The 18,314-nt window shown below is 45.0% G+C and overlaps 1 protein-coding gene across 1 annotated transcript in view; it reads right to left on the bottom strand.

Annotated features, from left to right (window-relative positions):
- The window catches only part of LOC125883177 (filamin-C-like), a 71,960-nt gene that overhangs the window by 45,097 nt on the left and 8,549 nt on the right, over positions 1-18,314 (bottom strand). The window contains exon 2 of the mRNA XM_049567395.1: positions 153-401. Coding sequence (XP_049423352.1) covers positions 153-401 — 249 coding nt within the window. The remainder of the gene's footprint in view (positions 1-152; positions 402-18,314) is intronic.

The following is an 18,314-nucleotide window of genomic DNA, read 5'->3' as shown; positions in this document are numbered from 1 at the left end:
TACAGACACAGACACAGATACAGATACAGACACAGATACACATACAGACACAGATACACATACAGACACAGATACAGACACAGATACAGACACAGACACAGACACAGACACAGATACAGATAATGGTGTACTCTCTCATCCCCAGCACCTACCAGGCGCACAGTTGTCCACCAGTGCTCCCAGTGCCTTCCCGTCCCTCCAGTCTCGGTGGAAGTTGGTGATGGGGAGCTGGGGCACCTTGTTTTGGATCCAGCCCAGCAGACGCTGTTTGGGGGTCAGTTTCTTGGCGTCTTCGTCGTCCTCGTCCTCCCACATGGGCATGGAGATGGAGTAGTGCAGGATCAGGGTCCAGATCAGACCCAGGATCAGTTTCAGGTTCCCGTCCACGATGGCTTTCGAGTCTGAGAGACGGACAAAGATAGTTTGGATGAAGACATGTTGGTGTTAATATGAACAGATGTGATGCTGCTGAGTCATCGTCCACTAAGGGAAAAGTTTCTATGGTCAGTTAGTTTCACCTCTCAGTAACATGGCACTCATCATCATGTTGTTGCCATGGTTACCAGCAGTTTAATGTACTTAAAGCTGTAATTGTGTGCTAACAGAAACCTGTGGGCCAATGAGACGTCAGTAAACTCTCTGTTTGTGGTTTAATAACTTCTGAACTGACTGTTGTTTGCTGATCAGCTGATGTGACCCAGTTTCCTGTTCTCCTCCAACAGTGTTAGTTCTGCTCGCCAAAATAAAAGTTCACGGCTCCACGTTGTTTATCTGTGAGCTGTCAGGAGGCTGTTTTTAATGTGAAAGTTTGATCCATGGACAGCACAGAGGAGATCTGCTGCAGGATGATGTCATCCAGCCCCCGGGCTGAGGAATGAGGTCAGTTTAAATCGGAAACACATGCACACACACACACGGGATAACACACACACTCAGGAATCTGAGGGGGAACTCTGAGCTGTTCCTGAGCTGAAAACCAACTTTCAGTGTGATGACTCTTTCTTTCTGTTTTCTACATTTATACACAGTCGGTCGGAGCGCTGTCACAGAGCCACACATGACTCACAGCTCAGCCTCACCTCTTTAACAGGACCGACTTCATCATGTTTTCATCACATCAACTGGTGTCGTGTTTAAACGGACCAATGAAAACCTCATGTTCACCCCGCCAGGAACGTTAAGCTGACACGGTTAAAGTTTCTAATGGATCGTCCAATCAGGAAACAGAGTCAGAGAGCCCATCATAAATCATCGGAGTGTTTGTGGCTGAATGACGACATCAGTTAGTCGTAACTCACGTCCAGAGTTCATTCAGCACATGGCTGTTCATTCATTCATTCACCTTCAGCTCACTCTTCACTTCACAAACACTGACGCCTCACTCTGCAGGAGTTTCTTTAAACACAACGTACAGACTCACACAGCAGTTATGACCTGCCCTCAGTGTGTGGAGGTGTATTTGTCTGCAGAGACTCTGTCATCTATCGTCTGTGTTGGGGACGTTTATTTCAAAATACCTGGGACATATACAAATTTGGGTGCATTGCTTTTTGTAGGAAAACATATGAACAGTTTGCGAGAACAGCCTGGTCCGGCCCCTCCAGGATACAACAGGCTGATTGTTGCAACCCGAAGTGTCATAAATCAGTTCAGGGAGGACCCAAGCTCAGAGCGGCGGGCAGGTTTAAGGATGAACAAAGAGCGAGCTTTAATGCAGCTGATAAAAAACATCCGGAACAGGCAGGTAACTAAAGTCCAGATGAAAACAGAACCACAACTAAACTGAAATACGATGAACTCAGGTTCACAAGATACCAGGCAGGAAACTGAGCAGGGAATGACAGCATGAACACGGGGATGAGAGCACGACAAACTGACAAAGGACAAGACTAATGACAAAAAGGGGATACGGCTGGAGGACATGAGCTACATGAGGGAAATGGTGATTGGCTGACAACAAGGGTGTGTTTGGGAACACTGGGGTGGAGCAAACAAGACTAACACAGAACAGGTGTGAGGGGAAACAGACAGAGACAGGAAGTAAAACCAGACACGATACATGAGGAGAGAATCTACAAAATAAAACAGGAAGCAGATCAAACATGAATGAAGAACATGAAACTGCAGAGTAAGTAAAAATAACAAAAACAGGGGTGATGAATGTTCCTATATGCAGATGATATTGTATTGTATATCTCTGACCTGGAGGTGTCTGCTCCTGACGTTCTCAAACCCTTTAATGAACGTGGCTCATTCTCTTTATTTAACATCAGCTGGAACAAATCTTGTGCATTTACCAATTAACACGTTGGTAACATCGCCCATGTGTGTTGTGAGGCATGATATCAACCTGATCCAAAATGACTTCTTCAGGCATTACTATCCATCCCTCACTAAACCGAACTGTAAAAGATAACTGTGAGACAATATGAAGTGACATTAATAGTGATCTTGTCGGGTGGACGACTCTCCCAGCATCACTACAGTCTACGATTGCTGTGATTGAAATGAACGTGTGTTAATTCCCACTGCGCAATGATTCCCTGATGGCCGCCAACAAGGAGGGTGGAGCAAATCAACACGCTGCTTAAACCTCAACTACTGGACAGCTTTATTGTTTGAACTTAAGCTGATTCTTGATTTAAACTGACACCTCAACTCCTTACTGTGTGTGTGTGTGTGTGTGTGTGTGTGTGTGTGTGTGTGTTTATGTCTCGTGGACCCTGACATCATATTTTCCCTCTCTGAGTCTAGCCGTCTGTTGTTGGACTCTCTGTCAGGAAGCTGAGAGTCCAGAGATTAGTTCGGCCCAGTGTTCACACAGGAAGTGTGGTGTTTGGAGCGAAGCTGTAATCTTTCCCCAGGAAACAGGAGCTGCTGCAGTTTGTCCAGATCAGCTGAACCTTCCACAGATTTACTGACGCTTTCTGTTCCTCAGACAGAAACACGTGATGTTTTTATCAGACTGAAGCAGGAGGGAGACGCCGTCTGATGGTTTGTCTCTGGAGTGATGTGCTGGACTCAAGCACACGACTGAGGTACTTTGAGTATTTCCATTTTCTGTTACTTCATACTTCTCCATCTCAGAGGTAGAAGCAGTTTATAAAGTCATTAAAGTGAGCGTCACCTTCAGCAGCTGCAACATTAAACTGATCAACACATCAATGCATCAATAATTCAAATTAAATAACATTATATTATTCTGCAGATTGAGAAGTTTTACTTTTGTACTTTTGTGAAGCAGAAAACAATCAGCTGACTCTCTTCACTGTTATTTTTAATCATGTCATGTGACTTTTTGTCCCAGCAGGGACACCGTACTCCGCAGCAGAGAGGGAGCAGGGCTGGCCTCAACAACAACAACAACAACACGTCCGCTCGTTAACAGTCACAGCGAGCAGTAACACTCGCCGGTCGCCAATGGTTACCAAACAAACAAGCTAAAGGTCGGCCTGCTGCTGCAGAGAAACAATGGAGTCCTGATAGAAACTAACCCCCCCAACACACACACACACACACACACACACACACACACACACACACACACCCTCGTCTCTCAGGGTGACGGAGAGAGTGTGTTATGTGACATTTAGAAAGGAAGTCTTTATGAGGCTGCAGAGAGGAAGTGATGGAGGGAGAGAGGAAGAGGAGAGATGACGACGGAGGGAAAGAATTGAAGTCTGTAAAGTGCTGGATGAAACGAGAACTACACACAGACAAGTTTCATCAGGAGCTCAAAGTTTAAAGTCTGTTGTTGGAGGTATCTTTGAAGGCAGGCGCTCAGGTGGAGCAGCAGTGTACCGACGACAAAAACCTAAGGAACCAATCCCGTCACCCTGCAGGGCGGGGCTTGAGGGTGAGCAGCTGCAGGTGAGCGGCTGAGGGGCGGGGCTAATTTGCATCTTCATAGTTCCATGAGGCCAGACATTTTGTAAACAGATATTTTCCTCTATGTTTGGGCCTCTCGTCCACACAAACAGAGTTTTAGGTTCCTAAAATGGAAATTTTTCAAAATGCCCACTAAGATGTAGATTTATCAAAACGATGACGTCATCGTCTCCAGTCGTGCATGCCCACTGATGCTATGAGCAAAGAGCAAACACTGGAAACAACAACAACAATGGCGGACTACCTGTTTGGTAACGTTTTGTCAGCACCGTTTGGTCTGATGACGACTTTGCACTTAAACTCAACACGGAGACATTCAGTGTTTCTGCTCCACGTCAGCATCTGAAGTTTAAAGTCCAGTTTCACGACAAGACAAGTTTCGACCAGCTGAGTGTCAGGTGACACCATCAGCCGGCTTGAGTCAAGCTCAGACCGGCCAGTTCGCACCGCTGACACTTTTCTCTACTACAACTCTTTCACTACAGTTTTAATGTTTATATCTGTTAAGTATTTATTTTTGACTCAACACTTGCTGTTTCTTTTTCAAAATAAAAGCCCTCCGACAACGTTTGTGTGGACAGAATGCCTTCATTTGTTAACATAAGGCTTTTATTGTGAAATATTTGAAGGACCATGTTGTTGATGATGCAGCGGCATTACGGCTCCATAAATATGTGGAAATACAGTAGTTACAGCAACAACACTGTCTGTGTGAACGCTGTCTGTGTGACACTGTCTGTGTGAACACTGAACACTGTCTGTGTGAACGCTGTCTGTGAGAACACTGTCTGTGTGAACGCTGTCTGTGCAAACACTGTGTGAACACTGTCTGAGTAAACGCTGTCCGTGTGAACACTGTGTGAATATTGTCTGTGTGAACACTGTGTAAACGCTGTCTGTGTGAACACTGTGTGAACACTGTCTGTGTGAACGCTGTCTGTGTCAACACTGTGTGAACACTGTCTGTGTGAACACTGTCTGTGTGAACGCTGTCTGTGTAAATGCTGTCTGTGTGAACGCTGTCTGTGTAAACGCTGTCTGTGTGAACACTGTGTGAACACTGTGTGACACTGTCTGTGTGAACGCTATCTGTGTGAACACTGTCTGTGTGAACGCTGTCTGTGTGAACACTGTCTGTGTGAACACTCTGTGTGACACTGTCTGTGTGAACGCTGTCTGTGTGAACACTCTGTGTGACACTGTCTGTGTGAACACTGTCTGTGCGGACACTGTCTGTGTGAACACTGTGTGAACGCTGCCTGTGTAAAAACTGTCTGTGTGAACACTGTCTGTGTAAACACTGTGTGAACACTGTCTGTGTAAACGCTGTCCGTGTGAACACTGTGTGAATACTGTCTGTGTGAACACTGTGTAAACGCTGTCTGTGTGAACACTGTGTAAACGCTGTCTGTGTGAACACTGTGTGAACACTGTGTGAACACTGTCTGTGTGAACACTGTGTAAACGCTGTCTGTGTGAACACTGTGTGAACACTGTGTGAACACTGTCTGTGTGAACACTGTGTGAACGCTGTCTGTGTGAACACTGTGTAAACGCTGTCTGTGTGAACACTGTGTGAACACTGTGTGAACACTGTCTGTGTGAACGCTGTCTGTGTGAACACTGTGTGAACACTGTCTGTGTGAACGCTGTCTGTGTAAATGCTGTCTGTGTGAACACTGTCTGTGTAAACGCTGTCTGTGTGAACACTGTGTGAACACTGTCTGTGTAAACGCTGTCTGTGTGAACGCTGTCTGTGTGAACGCTGTCTGTGTAAACGCTGTCTGTGTGAACACTGTGTGAACGCTGTCTGTGTAAACGCTGTCTGTGTGAACACTGTGTGAACACTGTCTGTGTGAACGCTGTCTGTGTAAATGCTGTCTGTGTGAACGCTGTCTGTGTAAACGCTGTCTGTGTGAACGCTGTCTGTGTGAACACTGTCTGTGTAAACGCTGTCTGTGTGAACCCTGTCTGTGTGAACACTGTCTGTGTGAACGCTGTCTGTGTGAACGCTGTCTGTGTGAACCCTGTCTGTGTGAACACTGTCTGTGTGAACACTGTCTGTGTGAACGCTGTCTGTGTGAACACTGTGTGAACACTGTCTGTGTGAACGCTGTCTGTGTGAACACTGTCTGTGTGAACGCTGTCTGTGTAAACGCTGTCTGTGTGAACACTGTGTGAACACTGTGTGTGTGAACGCTGTCTGTGTGAACACTGTCTGTGTGAACGCTGTCTGTGTAAACGCTGTCTGTGTGAACACTGTGTGAACGCTGTCTGTGTAAACGCTGTCTGTGTGAACACTGTGTGAACACTGTCTGTGTGAACGCTGTCTGTGTAAATGCTGTCTGTGTGAACGCTGTCTGTGTAAACGCTGTCTGTGTGAACGCTGTCTGTGTAAACGCTGTCTGTGTGAACGCTGTCTGTGTGACACTGTCTGTGTGAACACTGTGTGAACGCTGCCTGTGTAAAAACTGTCTGTGTGAACACTGTCTGTGTAAACACTGTGTGAACACTGTCTGTGTAAACGCTGTCCGTGTGAACACTGTGTGAATACTGTCTGTGTGAACACTGTGTAAACGCTGTCTGTGTGAACACTGTGTGAACACTGTGTGAACACTGTCTGTGTGAACGCTGTCTGTGTGAACACTGTGTGAACACTGTCTGTGTGAACGCTGTCTGTGTAAATGCTGTCTGTGTGAACACTGTCTGTGTAAACGCTGTCTGTGTGAACACTGTGTGAACACTGTCTGTGTAAACGCTGTCTGTGTGAACGCTGTCTGTGTGAACGCTGTCTGTGTAAACGCTGTCTGTGTGAACACTGTGTGAACGCTGTCTGTGTAAACGCTGTCTGTGTGAACACTGTGTGAACACTGTCTGTGTGAACGCTGTCTGTGTAAATGCTGTCTGTGTGAACGCTGTCTGTGTAAACGCTGTCTGTGTGAACGCTGTCTGTGTGAACACTGTCTGTGTAAACGCTGTCTGTGTGAACCCTGTCTGTGTGAACACTGTCTGTGTGAACGCTGTCTGTGTGAACGCTGTCTGTGTGAACCCTGTCTGTGTGAACACTGTCTGTGTGAACACTGTCTGTGTGAACGCTGTCTGTGTGAACACTGTGTGAACACTGTCTGTGTGAACGCTGTCTGTGTGAACACTGTCTGTGTGAACGCTGTCTGTGTAAACGCTGTCTGTGTGAACACTGTGTGAACACTGTGTGTGTGAACGCTGTCTGTGTGAACACTGTCTGTGTGACACAGCACACATCAGAGGAGTTGAAGGCAGCGTGGACAGGGCCAATGAACTGAATCTGTTTTTTAACAGATTTGACACTGCTGGACCTGCCCATCCCCCCCCCCCCCGACTCTTCTGCTGTCTGTCTTGGTCAACCATCTCCCACTCCGCCCTCCTCCCCCACTCCTCCCTCTCACACCTCAACACCCTCCTGCTTGACCCCCCCTCCTCCTCCTCCTCACACCTCCTCCCCCCGTGGTCACACTGACTGCTCTCTCCATCATGAGGACTACACCCCTCCCCCACGTGTCGTCACCTCCACAGTGTGCTTCACTGCTGACCATGTGAGAAGACAGCTGATGAGACTCCACTCAAATAAGGCTGCAGGCCCTGATGGTGTCAGCCCCAGGGTGCTCAAAGCCTGTGCCCCCCAGCTATGTGGAGTACTTCAGCATGTCTTCAACATGAGCCTGAGTCTCCAGAGGGTCCCCTTGTTGTGGAAGACATCCTGCCTCGTTCCTGTGCCAAAGACGTCGCGTCCCAGTGGCTCCAAGGACTACAGACCTGTGGCATTGACCTCCCACATCATGAAGACTCTGGAGAGACTCGTCTTGGAGCAGCTCCGGCCCATGGTCAAGCCACTTTTGGACCCCCTCCAGTTCGCCTATCAGCCCCGACTTGGAGTTGAGGACGCCATCATCTACCTGCTCAACCGTGTCTACACCCATCTGGATAAGCCGGCGAGCACTGTGAGGGTCATGTTTTTTGACTTCTAGTGCGTTCAACACCACACGTCCAGCTCTACTGGGTGACAAGCTGACAGCAGTGCAGGTGGATGCCCCCTGGTGTCCTGGATTGTAGACTACTTGACTGGCAGACCACAGTATGTGCGCTTGCACGCTGTGTGTCAGACAGAGTGGTCAGCAATACTGGGGCCCGCAGGGGACTGTCCTCTCTCCCTTCCTCTTCACCCTCTACACCACGGACTTCAGCTATCGCACTGAGACCTGCCATCTTCAGAAGTTTTCTGATGACTCTGCTATAGTTGGATGTATCACCAAGGGTGATGAGGATGAGTACAGGACTGTTGTGGATAACTTTGTCACATGGTGTGAGCAGAACCATCTGCAGCTCAACGTGGCAAAGACAAAGGAACTGGCGGTGGATCTGAGGAGGACCAAGACACCGGTGACCCCTGTTTCCATGCAGGGGGTCAGTGTGGACATTGTGGAGAGCTATAAGTACCTGGGGGTACACATTGACAGTAAACTGGACTGGGTTAAGAACACTAACGCTCTCTACAGGAAGGGCCAGAGCCGTCTCTATTTTCGGAGGCGACTGAGGTCCTTCAACATCTGCCGGACTATGCTCAGGATCTTCTATGAGTCTGTGGTGGCCAGTGCTATCCTCTATGCTGCTGTGTGCTGGGGCAGCAGGCTGAGGGTGGCGGACGCCAACAGACTCAACAAACTGATCCACAAGGCCAGTGACGTTGTGGGAACGGAGTGTGACTCTCTGATGGTGGTGTCAGAGAGGAGGATGCTGTCTAAGCTACGAACTATCTTGGACAATGTCTCACACCCACTCCACCATGTGCTGGTCAGGCACAGGAGTACTTTCAGTGGGAGACTCATACCACCAAGATGTACCACTGAGCGCCACAGGAAATCATTCCTGCCTGTGGCCATCAAACTGTACAACTCCTCCCTCTGAGTGGCCCTGAGACTTTTTCACACACTGCAATAATTTAATCTAACTTGTGCAATAACCCCATTCACCCTGACTGTATATATTCTGTTTGTGTAAATAATCTTGTTCAGTTTACAATATATATATATATGTCTATATATATATTTATTTAAGTTTATGTTTGTTAATATTTCCTGTTTATTTAACTCTATATTTGTTAATACTAATGTTTAAATTTCTTATATTTTCACGTATCTTTCCTCTCTTGCAAGGAGCACCTGTAACATAAACAATTTCCCCTCGGGGATCAATAAAGTATTTCTGATTCTGATTCTGATTCTGATCAGCGTTTGGAGTCGTTCTAGCGTTCTAGTGTGGACAGAGATATTTTGAAAAGTGTGGTCGTGTGGACAGAGGGGAAAATATCCGTCTACATAAACATCTGGACAGACATAATATCTGGACCTAAATGAGCGTAGAGTTAAATCTAAACCATTTGAAAGCATGAAACAGATTTTTTAAAAGGAAAAATCTTCTAAATGTCACATTGATGCACAGAGACGAGGTTTTAGGGTTTAATTAACACCAGCAGAGGAACTTTAAAAACACCCTTGGCAGCAACCCAACAAACAAAAAACAGCTTTTCATTTAAAAATGTGATTTCAGTTTTGATTCTGGCCTTAAAATAAAGACGAGGAATTATTATGAAGAAACAACATGTGTCTTCAGTCAGTCACCAACATGTTGTTTTGACCTCCAGTCTCTGTGATGTCAGTGAGTGAATGAATGAATGAGTGAACAGTTGATGACAGACTGAGAGACTCCAGAGGAAGAAGAGGAGGAGGAGGAGTGTTTTCCTCTCTTCATCAGTGCCGAGCACAGAGCGGTACGACGACGTTGGCTCCACTGAGGGAGGATCTGTGTTTTATCTGCAGCTCAGGAATCAAACTGTCAGACTGAGTGACATCACAGCGTTAAGACGTTCTGACGGTCAAAGACTCGGCTGTGTCTTTATGTAATGTTACTGACAGGGTGGATGTGAAGGTGTGATTATTCTGCATATGAAATATATCCCAAATATCTGTTTAATGATTTTCTTTAAAAGTCAAAGTTTATATGAACAGATGTCGACTTTTACAGGTTTTTACAAGAGAAAGGGCAGACATGTGAGATGGGGGGGTTGGAGGTCCTCGACAAGAAGATTCTGAGCATCAAACGTGTCATTTCCTGAATTCTGGTGAAACTTTATGCACCAGTTTGTCTTTGTCTCAAATCACATACTTCCGTAAGTACACTTCCATGTAGTATACTGTGTGCACCATGTACTTATTGGCGTAGTGCGCAAATTTCGACAGGGTAGTGTTGTCTCAAACCAAACACGGCCGTTGTGCACTCACCGGAAATGAGGACCGGAAATTAGCTAGTTAGCAAACTAGCATTAGCATTCGCGTTATCGTTCGTGGTACCAAATCATTACAGACTGTTAAATGAACCCAACAGACATACTGCTGGCTTATACCCAACAACAGTATAGTGGTGCTTAGTGCAGAAAACACATGTATTTGTACAATGCAGCGACGTTCACGGTTTGAAAAGTGGTCCCTTCCCTTCTGCTACGTAGCCAAGATGGCGACCATTGAGGGCGAGAAGATCCTTGTCCTGTTGTGTTTCTCCCTGATGCCCTCGGGCTGCTCGATGATGGAAAAAAATCATAATCAGGATTATTTTGGTCAAAATTGAAATCACCATCATGCAAACAAATTATGCGGCGCACGTGATGACATACTGTTTACACGACGGCATGTCATCGTCTCTACATGGTCGCGCGTTCCTCTGCTCTCTGTATTGTTCATGGTGGAGTTCGGCCCCGATCTGCACGCGCAGACAAACAGACCAACCTCTCTCGCTCTCCCTCTGCCATTTTCCGCACGCTATTTTTGAAATCTTCCGCGATCACCTGCACCTCACATTATTCGTAGTTCACCTACTTGACAGGCTCGTGGAGTGAACAGAGCAGAGGAGGGGGCGGTACTGCGCATGTGCGGCTTCCAAAGAAGACAAAATAACATCTCCAGGCGTCTGTGACCAAAAATCATTTACCCTCGATTTTATTAATTTTTAAATCATTTGATGTCAAAATCGTTATGGCGATCACCAGACGATTAATTGCACAGCCTTACGTCGGGCACTGTTAAACTATAACATAAATATTAAAGGCATTAAAGGACACCTTTTTACATTGGTTTCTGACGCCGTAAGTCACTACCCAAGCGCCGGATTTCGAAGACTTCAGAGTGAGACTGGTCTCCTTAGTCAGGGGTCGTCAGTTTCCCAGTGATAGAGGAGGGGTCCTGTGAGGATGGATATATCACAATAAATTTGTTTCAGTTTTGCTCCGGCCTCTACTTTAAAGATCGTACTCAACATGACACCTTATTGTCTCAGTGACATGTACTGACACAGATACACACCTAGAGCTGGGTTAAGATAATCGATTCATCAGATTCAAATCCATCTTCATAAAATCTGAGACTGATCTTTTAACATATGCTTTCCCCGCAGATGTGTGAAGCTCTAACCCTGCTAAAATCGATGGCAGTAAACGAGCCCCTAAATTATTAATGATTGTAGACTTGAGAAGCTCCGACTAGGGTTGGGATCCGGATCCGGTTCTTTTTGGAACCTGTTCCATCACATTTGACTAACAGTTCCTTCAAACGATTCCTAGATTGTAAAAAAAAAAAAAAAAAACCGTCATGTGCGTTTCCATTAGAGTGCAGCACGGGCCGCATGTTTCTGTCCGAACCCGACATTATTTAATCACTAAAGCACTGAGTTTGTGTCACACAGTTGTCATGGTTACAGGCTATTTAACAGGCCGGGCGTGCCTGATCAGCGGAGAGGGAGACCTCTGTGTTTGAGACGGGAGCGGGCGGTGGGAGGTCCAACGCTTCCAGCGAGGGGAGAAATAGAAACAAACAGCCAATGTGTTTGTGTGTGTTGTGTTCAGGTGTTGTCACGTAAATAACAGTGCCCAAGCATGAATGCATAATAAGTATTTTTTATTACATTGCTGTGGTTAATTTGAGGTAATAGTGTTACTGTAGAAATCAGAGAATCACTCTTTGTTGTTATATATTCTCAGGGAGATGATACAAGCTCTAAATCTGAAATACACACCACACACAAATGTGTATTTTCATCTAATTGTACTGTGCAACAGTTAGAATAAAGTTTTTGTATTTGTATGATTGCATTGGTGTTTATTATATACTTGTTGAAGTATAGCAAGTATAATGAATATAATGTAGGAATCCGTAAGGAATCGGAATCATTAAAATCCTAACGAGTCCCAACCCTAGCTCCGATGTTACCGGCTCTCTTATCTGTAACTATTAGCGGTTAGCGGTTAGCAGTTAGCTTACTGTTTCATGTCTTGGTTTAACGTATTATCATGCTGCAGCTTGTCCTGTGTCCTGGCTGCTGCGCCACTTATACGCACTCACAGACACACACACACACACACACACACACACACGCACACACACACACGGAGTGGAGACGCCACGCTGCAGACAGAGAGGAGGAAACAGAATTTTACAATCTCTTTCACACACCATGAAAAACTGGTGCTGTAACTGAAATATCCCCAGGTGAATCAAATCGAATGTATTCACAAAATCAGTGGTGATACCCAGCTCTAAAACACTGCTCAACACACACACACACACACACACACACACATACACAGTTTTAGTAAATGCAGTACCACAGATCTCATTAGACACACACAGCAGGTGGACAGCAGCTGTATAAATGTGTGTTTTTGTTTATCCTGACGAATCCCCGAGTTTGTGTTCGACAAAACCTCCGAGCTATTTAAAGACACACACACACACACACACACACACACACACACACACCTGTGACCTATAAAAGCCTGAAGTGTGTGTTTCCAGCCAACAGCTGGACGGTGGAAATCCTCGAGAGTCTCACACACACACACACACACACACACACACACACACAGAAATAAAATACTACTGAACTGGACCTAACGTCATTTAACGCCTCGCCATTTAACCCTTCGTGCTGCTTTCACTCAGTCAGTTATTTCTCTGCCCTCAGAATCTTTTACTGGTTTCAAATATCAAAAATCAGTAAAAGTCTTAAAACCACAGCGTGAAAATACTCTGGAGGTATTTAAGTCATTCAAAACTTGAGTAAAACTACAAAAGTATAAATATCAACATGTTGTCAAAGCTCCAGCAGTTTTTCTATCATGGTGAGAATTTTAAAAGAAGTTTGTTTTTTAATTACAGCTGCACAGGATGCACGTCATCATCATACTGCATTTTAAGTTGCAAATGTTGCAGCTGGTGAAGGTGGAGCTCGTTTTAACGACTTAATGATGAAGTATGATAAACTGGAAACACTCCAGTAAAGTAAAAGCACCTCAGAACTTCAGCTGAGTGATCGAAGATCTGTGGAGCCTCCAGCTGTTGGCTGAGACGTGTCAGACCAACTGTGACGACAGCTGACACACACACACACACACGCACGGTTCCTCGTCCTTCCTCCCCCCTCTGACTCCCACACACAGACAGCATTCACCCTAACCCTCCAGACCGGGTCAGACCACATGACATGATTGGGGGGGGGGGGGGTGACAGTAACTTTGTTGTTCAGAGTCAGACTGAGCGTTGGTGATGAGGCAGCAGTGTGACCGTCAGCTGCTTCACTCACTGGTTTACTGCAGTTTAAAACTCATGGTTCTACACATGAAGTTCTCCTCAGACTGCAGCTGGGCCACATGAAGATAATGTACTGAGATATGAGACTACATATCATCTGTGATGTTGGATGTCGTTGTATTGTGATGTGGCATAAATGGTGTTTTCCACTTGTTTTAAAGGCACAGTGATGTAAATTTATCAACTAACAGGACTTTTCCTTTTGTTTTAACGCTTGCTTTAACCCACTGAGTCGTTACATCCACATTAGTGATGTTGTGTTGATACTTTCTTACAACTAGGTCACATCAGAGAGGGTCAGAAATATTGTTATGTTTGAGGCGCCAAGTGGCTCACCTGTCAGAGTGGGCATCCCACGTATAAAGGCTAAGTCTTCGCCTGCAGCCCTCAGCTAATATATCTCCTGAACCTTACTCTGATGATGTCACAGTGATGTCATCAGCCTGGGGCCTGGACACGATGACTGCCTGACACAGTGTGTGTTACAATCTGGAGGTGCGACATTTGTTCACCTGGACGGGCCTCTCTGATCAAAGACACCAGTTTAGGTTCTTTTTGTGCAGCCAGTGTTTCACACCTCCATTTCCTCTGCATATACAGTTTATATTTTCTGCATGTATGTATTTACACTGTGAACCGTACTAGGGCAGGGCGATATGACCAAAATCTCATATCATGATACAGATCATTTCATGTCCTGATAGAGTGTGCCAGTAAACCCAGAACTCCGTTAGCGCTTTTAGCACTTCCGGTTCTCTCGTCTAAAGTCAAAACGTTTTTTGAATGGGATTTTGGTAAAATGCCTCAAATAAGGTCTGTGGTTAACAAAAGCTTAAGCGAGTTTCAGGTTTTGTTCTACAACATAAAACACGTCAGTAAATACCCTACTTGTGAATTCTGAAGCTTTTACGTGTCGTAAAAAAGGCGGTTGCTAACAAGTTGCTCAATACGACTACAAACCCTGTCGGGGACATTAAACGTCATCACCCCCGAACAGATGAGAGTGCTGGCAGTCCGCCATTACAGCTTCTTATTTAGCTTCAACAGTCCGATTTCCCCATTATACAATGTTTTTAAAATAAAGCGGCCGAAATCAGTTGAAAGCTTAGTGGCGGTGACGTCAAGAGTCATGTGACCGTGGAGTAGTCACGTAGTCCGTTAAAGCCTAACGTTAGCTTTTTACTTCTGGCGATGGCATTTAAGCTTCAAATGCGGTATGAAAGGTGTTCATATGTGAAGATTATCTCGCTGAGCAAAACCTGTAAGTATCATAAACTTGTGTTAGCCACAGAGCTTATTTTCTGACATAATCCAAAACGCAATGCAAAAATCACATTCACTTTCTCTTCCGGGAACCAGCGCGATGCTAAACTTCCGGGTTTTGACGTCAGCCCTGGCACACTCTATAACGATACATATCACGATATAGGTCATTTCATGTAAAAAGTTGGTCTGAATATTGTCACTGTCTCGCTGCGTCTCTGCTCTCTACGAGGCTGAGCCCTGTGTGTGCAGCGCAGCAGAGACAGACAGCGGAGTTATATAAACTCGTCATATCGCACAGCTCTAAACTGTACTATGATAAACTGCTTACTTTATTTAGTGGAGCTTTACCCGCATTAGACAGAATATTCCCCAATCAAAGTCCACTTATTCACTTGTTCCGGAGCTTTAACCACATCTCATGGTCTTTATCAGCGGCTGTAATTACCTGATTGTCACAGAGGTGAGTTCATCTATCAGCACCGTGTCACACCACAGATGAAGACCATGTGATACAACGAAAGCTACACTAAAAGCCTGTAAGTGGACCTTGAGTCTGGAAAATGTTTCCAGGGTCAGGACTGAACTTTTACAGTCGTCTAGTTTACATTTTTCTAACCGACTGTGTCTGCCATTTTTGTTTGTGTCACTTTTTCTGATGCTTCTGATTTTCTGTCACTTCTCAGATGAAGTGAAGCTCTCCTGGTTTTAAACTGAACGACACACATAATGAGACATTAAAGGCATCAGCTTAACATTTAATAACCTGATAGATGAAGTCTTTAACTGATAAAATAATCTCTGTGCAGTCGTCTCCTGAGTCTCTCGGCTTTAGTGAAGTGTTAGCTGATGATTTGTGTGCAGTCGTCTGATGGTGCGACGGCTGAGCAGCTGACAGCAGCAACAGATGGAGCGACTGGTCTAACGTGTCCACGCTGTCGTCACAGCTGAGTCTGGACTCTGCTCCACACGCACACATTACTACACATCTACTGTCACATGGGTTTAAAATTCAGCTGCAGCTAATTATGATCGACATTATTAATATGTTGTGTCAATCGCACCAGATTCTCTGTATTCAGAGCCGTGATCAGCAGGTCGCTTACACTGCAGTGGCTGTTTGCCAGTGTCCACTGATGTTTCGGCCCACTGTATTCAGCTCCCCCCTGTAGATATGTTCTCATGTGCTCACTTTTCACTTGCTGAACAACCAGGTGCCCTCCTGGGACAAAATAACAATATCTATAAAAGGTCGGTGAAAAATGTCCGCCGCAGTTTCAGAGTGAAGAGAGTTTGGATTTATTTGTGTCTCCGGCCTGAATGAGAGATTGGATGTTTCTTTGTGAGCACAAAACAAAAGTTTATTTAAAATACAATCGTTCTCACAGCATGACTCAAGTCCTCTGTGCTCACCACACTCTCAGGAATGACACACAGATCTGATGCCGCTGAGGTTTTTGTTCTTTAACTCATTTTAGCTGATTTATCTTCACTTTCAACAAACAAAAAAACGCACACCGACACTGATGAGTCTGACAGGAGGTCAGAGACGCAGAAACAATCCCTACAAGCTTTCCCTCTGGAGTCAGCATCATCCGATTAACCAGAATATTTCCTTAATATTATTATTCATTCATGAGCAGAAGAAAATGAGATTCTTTTGAAAATCTGGCAAACTGGGAAAAGAACTTTATTTGATTACATCTTCAAAGTTCAGACGTCTTTTGTAGTCCGACCCACAGAGGTTCAGTTTACTGAGAAATAAACTCTGAGACAACAGACAGAGGTTTTGTTTTATAAATAATAAACTCAGGGGGAAGAAAATCCTCTGGATCAACTCCACACCATCATACTGATACAGTTTGTTCCTCCAGACGACTGACGCCATGTTAAACCTCTGCAGATCTCACATGAACCTGACCTCTGACCTCTGACCTGGTGCCACACTGAGACTCTGACACTGAATCAGTCGAAGGCTTCGTCCTGCTGCTTTAAAATACATCCTGACACATTATTCTGTGTTTCCTAACAATTAAAAGAAGCTTTAATAAAAGTTAAAACTGCTGCTGATGTACCTACTTTGACGTCATGAAGGCAGTGTTAATTTCATTACTGAAAACTATAATGAAAGCTCTTCATCAACAACCTTTTTTTTTTTTTTTTGACAAAACCAAAATTATGACGAGCTAAAAATAGATCTTAGTAATGAACTAAGATGAAAACCAGGTTTCATTTTCGTTGACAAGACGTGATGAAAATGTTGGTGGTGGTCTATCGGACACTGAAAGCCAAGAACAGCCGTGCTTGTATCTTCAAATGCAGCATGAGCAAGAGGCTGGTAAACTCCAGTAAATAGTCTGCACCTTCATTCTAATTTCTAATACATGAATTAGCCTCACTGGATTAGTTTTAAAATAAAACCATATAGAAAATATAATGACTGGAATATTTTGAAATCTTGTCAAGGATAAAAATGTCTAAAATGTGACTAAAACTAATAAACATTTTCATCTTGAGACTCAGACTAAATCTAAAATTGCTGTCACAATTAACACTGCATGAAGGTCAATAATGATTTTAACTGAGCATCCTCTCAACAGGTCAGTGCCTGACATGAGCTAGCGAGGCCAATCCTTTAAATTTACGACACCAGGATAATCCCCTCAGCATCAGTACAGCAGAATGAGTGCAGGATAAACACGTATGCAGATGACACAGTTCTTTACCTCTCAGTGAAAAGTCAGACAGCTCAAACAGAAGACGTGGAAACTGATTTGTTGTTTGGAGTTAATAAACTGTCAGTGAGAGTTAGCAAAACCTGTTTGTAAAGTCCAGTTCAGCTCAAAGATTCACGATGAGACGAAACCGTTTTAGAACGTTGCAGAGAAAAGTATCAGCGGTGTGAACAGGCCGATCCGAGCTTGAGTCAAGCCGGAGTACAGAAGTGCAGAAGCACAGAGAGTCGTTGACTAGAGATGATACGCCGTCTCATGGCGGTCACTTCCTGTCAGCGTTACAGATCAGAAGCACAGAGAGTCGTTGACTAGAGATGATATGCCGTCTCATGGCGGTCACTTCCTGTCAACGTTACAGATCAGAAGCACAGAGAGTCGTTGACTAGAGATGATACGCCGTCTCATGGTGGTCACTTCCTGTCAACGTTACAGATCAGAAGCACAGAGAATCGTTGACTAGAGATGATACGCCGTCTCATGGTGGTCACTTCCTGTCAACGTTACAGATCAGAAGCACAGAGAGTCGTTGACTAGAGATGATACGCCGTCTCATGGCGGTCACTTCCTGTCAACGTTACAGATCAGAAGCACAGAGAGCTGTTGACTAGAGATGATATGCCGTCTCATGGTGGTCACTTCCTGTCAATGTTACAGATCAGAAGCACAGAGAGTTGTTGACTAGAGATGATACGCCGTCTCATGGCGGTCACTTCCTGTCGACGTTACAGATCAGAAGCACAGAGAGTCGTTGACTAGA

The sequence above is a fragment of the Epinephelus fuscoguttatus genome, linkage group LG22, assembly GCF_011397635.1.
Source record: "Epinephelus fuscoguttatus linkage group LG22, E.fuscoguttatus.final_Chr_v1".
In the NCBI taxonomy this organism is placed as follows: domain Eukaryota; kingdom Metazoa; phylum Chordata; class Actinopteri; order Perciformes; family Serranidae; genus Epinephelus; species Epinephelus fuscoguttatus.
This window is presented reverse-complemented; position numbering and strand designations above follow the sequence as displayed.